We start from the raw sequence: 3,689 nt of genomic DNA on the forward strand, positions 1-3,689 counted from the left end.
AAAAAAAAAAAAAAAAAAAAAAAAAAGAGTCACGCATTGTAAAACATCAGTCCATCAGCATTTCTCCAGGAAACATTTTCATGGTATCTAAAAAACAATGATTGTTAGCAACATATGGAGCCAAATAAAAACAAGAAAAGATCGTCCAGTGGTTTCCGGTTTTCTTGAAGGGTGTTAAAAAAAAAATAAATACAGTCCAAATTAGAATTTTAAAATCCAAATCTTGAGGAATCCATGTTTTGTCAAATTTACACTCCAAAAAGAGTTGGGGATGTTGATCGGTTGAAGACTTTCGAAGAACCCAACAGGATCCACTCCTTCAAGCTCGAGTGGATCATGAGGAAACAAGTTGGTGGGATGTTTTGGCCTAAAAACAAAGAGAGCGTTATCAGAGAGGAGGAAATTCCTGTTTTATGAAGACCATTCATCTTTTTTAGGGGTAGAGCAGGGGTGTCAAACTCAACCGCACAAGGGGCCAAAATCCAAAACACACCTTAGTTCATGGGCTGAACATGATAAACTTTTATTAAACTCACTTAAACTAAATTTTTTAAACATTAAAACAGTAACTTTTTAACATAATTATGAACTAAATACATAGCATTACCAGCAATAATGCTAGTATGAATGCTGTAAGCTAAATTTGGCCGGTGAAGATGCTAGTGCTGATAGCTGAAGATGCTGAAATTGATAGCTAAAAGCGCTAAAGCTAATAGCTGGAAACGCTGAAGTTGAGAGCCAGCTGAAATATTAGCTAAAGGCCAAATTAGCCTAAAAAAACAAACAAAAAAAATAAAACCTAGGTTAGCCAAGACAGCTAGCATGTAGCTGAAAAAATAGCTAAACTTCAAAATAGCCTTAAATACTGAAAAAAAAAAGTTTAAAATTACCCAAAACAGCTAGCATGTAAACATTAACCTAACTCCAAAACAGCCTAAAAAACGTAAAAAGATAAGGACGTTTCAGTTTGGCCACTAGGTGGCAATGGCGCTGTAGCGGTACACTTTATTCCTGAAGAAGAAGAAGAAGAAAGTATAAGTAAAAACTGTGTTTTAGATCACAAATGGTTACTTTAAAAATATTTCCTTAGAAGAGTTTGAAAAATTAATGCCAGTGAGTTTATAAAGATGATCATTTAGTCAGCAATGTATGTTTAAGTTGATGTTAGCATTAGCCGTCTTATGGGAAATCCCATTAAACATTAGCATCAAGCTAGCGGATTTTAGCTTTTTGTGCTAAATCAATTAATAGTTTCATGAATTGATTATTGATCTGATTAGCTTAAATTGATTCAAATGGATTAATTGTTTTTATCAACCCACACCTAGTGTGTAGTGCAGCCTTAAAACATTTATAATTATCATAACAAATAGAGATGTCTCCTTTTAGCGGAATTAGTCTATCACACTTTTTATTTTATTTTTTTTTTTAGAATGTAACTCTTACAATAAGTGGACAACATTTGTACTTTAAAGATTGAGACTTTTTCTAAAAAATATTTTATATCTAGTATGTAACCTTATTTTGTTCCCTAATAAGACAACAGATGTACTAATTGACATTATAACTCCAGAAATGAACTTTTATCACATTACAACATGATAGTTTTTATAAAATAACTGTAATGTCCTCACGACCACTTAAGTCCCTCAACCATTGGTGTCTAGTCAAAAGTCAGTCCCCGTAACTCACAAAAATGTGTATACATATATGCACACACACACACACACAGAGAACTACAAGCTGCAAGATCATTTTACAAAGACAGGACACAAAGCTTTGACACTGGTAATGTGTTCACACACACACACTCACTCAATGAAGCTGAACTGAGTGAAGACAGGCTTTGGAGCAAATGTTTCAACATCAATGTCAACAAGATGAAAGAAAAGATCTCAGACAGATAAACACAGACAGCATCTTCCTAACGGCCAAAACTTCAGATGTTTTTTTTTTTTTTTCTTTCTTTTTTTATGGGTAGAACTCTATTCAAGGACGACGTAAAAAAAAAGAAAAAAAAAAAAGCTACTGTAAAGAGTCCTGGCGTCATACTGTGGTTTCCTGTTCTTCTTAGAGAGGAAGTGAAACAGATGCTAACAAGCAACAATGTCAGTAACTAACACAACAACCATCACATACATTCTATATGATGAGTTTCTATATGCTAACAATACTGAAATCCACACAAAAGATAATAAGAATCACAAAATCCACAAAAAATTACATTTTTTTTTTTTATCTCACTGATTTGATAAGTCAGTAAAACTATTTTAATTTGAAATATCAGTCCAGGATTGCTATCTTTATTCAAGAGTATTTCAGCAAACCACACATTAACTTTGTTGACTGTTTTTGTATTAGTTCAAAGGAAGTTATACTCCGGCTGTCCCTAAAGTGTCAGGATGAAATCATCAGCAGGAATACTTACCAGCAGTATGCGGGGATATCAGTACGGTGACTCAATTCTAAAAAAAAAAAGAAACATCAAGTAGCAGAAAACAGTGATTAGACAAGACAGTCAGTAAATTTGTGGGTTTTAACAGATGGTGATGACTAACAGACAATCTGTAATCTCCTCTGCAATGACAGCGGTTACAAAATGCCGACGTAAACAAGATAAAACACAAACAAATGCAATAAGGGACGGTCTTTTAACCCGCATCTCCCTTTTTTGACATAGTTTTTAGATGATAGAATCTTGTGACTTCTAATGACACAACTGTCAGGATCTAGGGGATTTTTGGCCCTCATGGCTTGCCATACTTGCTCGTTCTCCTGATGATTGATCATTTGGTGCAGCTGGATTCTGGAGTATTTAAGCTCCATTCCTTCACCAGTTTGTTGTGTTCTCTGCCATTGAGCAAGCCATAATCATGCTGATGGTTGTGCCTGCTACTAGTTTCTATCACCTGTTTTGGTTGTTTGTCTTGTCCACGTTTATTAATTAGATTGTTAAGTTTTAGCCACTAAGCTCAGTCTTGGTTTGATTCTCCCACCACCAGTTCTATAATAGCAAAATCTGACCATGACCACCTTAAATGTTTGTTATAAGAAAAATTGTCATCAATAGTTATTGAGTTAGGTAGGGAAAATAATAGTTGGGTAGCATCTTCTAACTCCTAATCCCAAAAATTAGTAGTTTGTTCAAAAAGGAACATACAAAACTAAAACTATAAGAGTAATAATGTGCTCTACTTTTTGAAAGTACTTTAAAATGATCCCTAAAACATAGTCAGACCAACGGGAAATGGGAACCTCTGTTCTGACGTCAGCCATGTGTCACTAAATCGGTTAAAAACCAACAGGAAGCTCAAAGTTATTTTCACACACAAGTACAGTTTAGTGTCTGACTTCAGGACGGCTGCAGTAAACGATTCTTTGAAAGCACCAAGAGGAATGACGACCATCAAGGGAGGTCACATCAACCCCGTCAGTTAAACCGACAAAAAATTAAAATAAATGAAAGGAACTACACAACGTGAACAGACTCAACTTTTGAGGTTTCAGCTTAAACAAAATACGTATTCAAAGACCCACTCAGACAAAAATTGTGTTTGTGGTGTTAGCATGTTCTTGTGATGTTTTTTCTGATGATGGAGAACATATAAGAAAATATATTGTAAATCAAGCGCAGACAGAAAAATTCAGTTTAGAAATGAGCGTATTTGTGACGTAGAAAATAGCTTCTG

The 3,689-nt window shown here is 34.6% G+C and overlaps 1 protein-coding gene across 1 annotated transcript in view; it reads right to left on the bottom strand.

Moving 5' to 3' along the window:
- Positions 1–3,689, bottom strand: part of LOC112162533 (carcinoembryonic antigen-related cell adhesion molecule 5) — a gene marked incomplete in the record, with an annotated part of 30,950 nt that overhangs the window by 2,210 nt on the left and 25,051 nt on the right. The window contains 2 exon segments of the mRNA XM_024298331.2: positions 12–367; positions 2,429–2,465. Of these exon segments, the coding sequence (XP_024154099.1) occupies positions 2,447–2,465 (19 nt within the window).

Source organism: Oryzias melastigma, linkage group LG11, assembly GCF_002922805.2.
Source record: "Oryzias melastigma strain HK-1 linkage group LG11, ASM292280v2, whole genome shotgun sequence".
Lineage (NCBI taxonomy): Eukaryota > Metazoa > Chordata > Actinopteri > Beloniformes > Adrianichthyidae > Oryzias > Oryzias melastigma.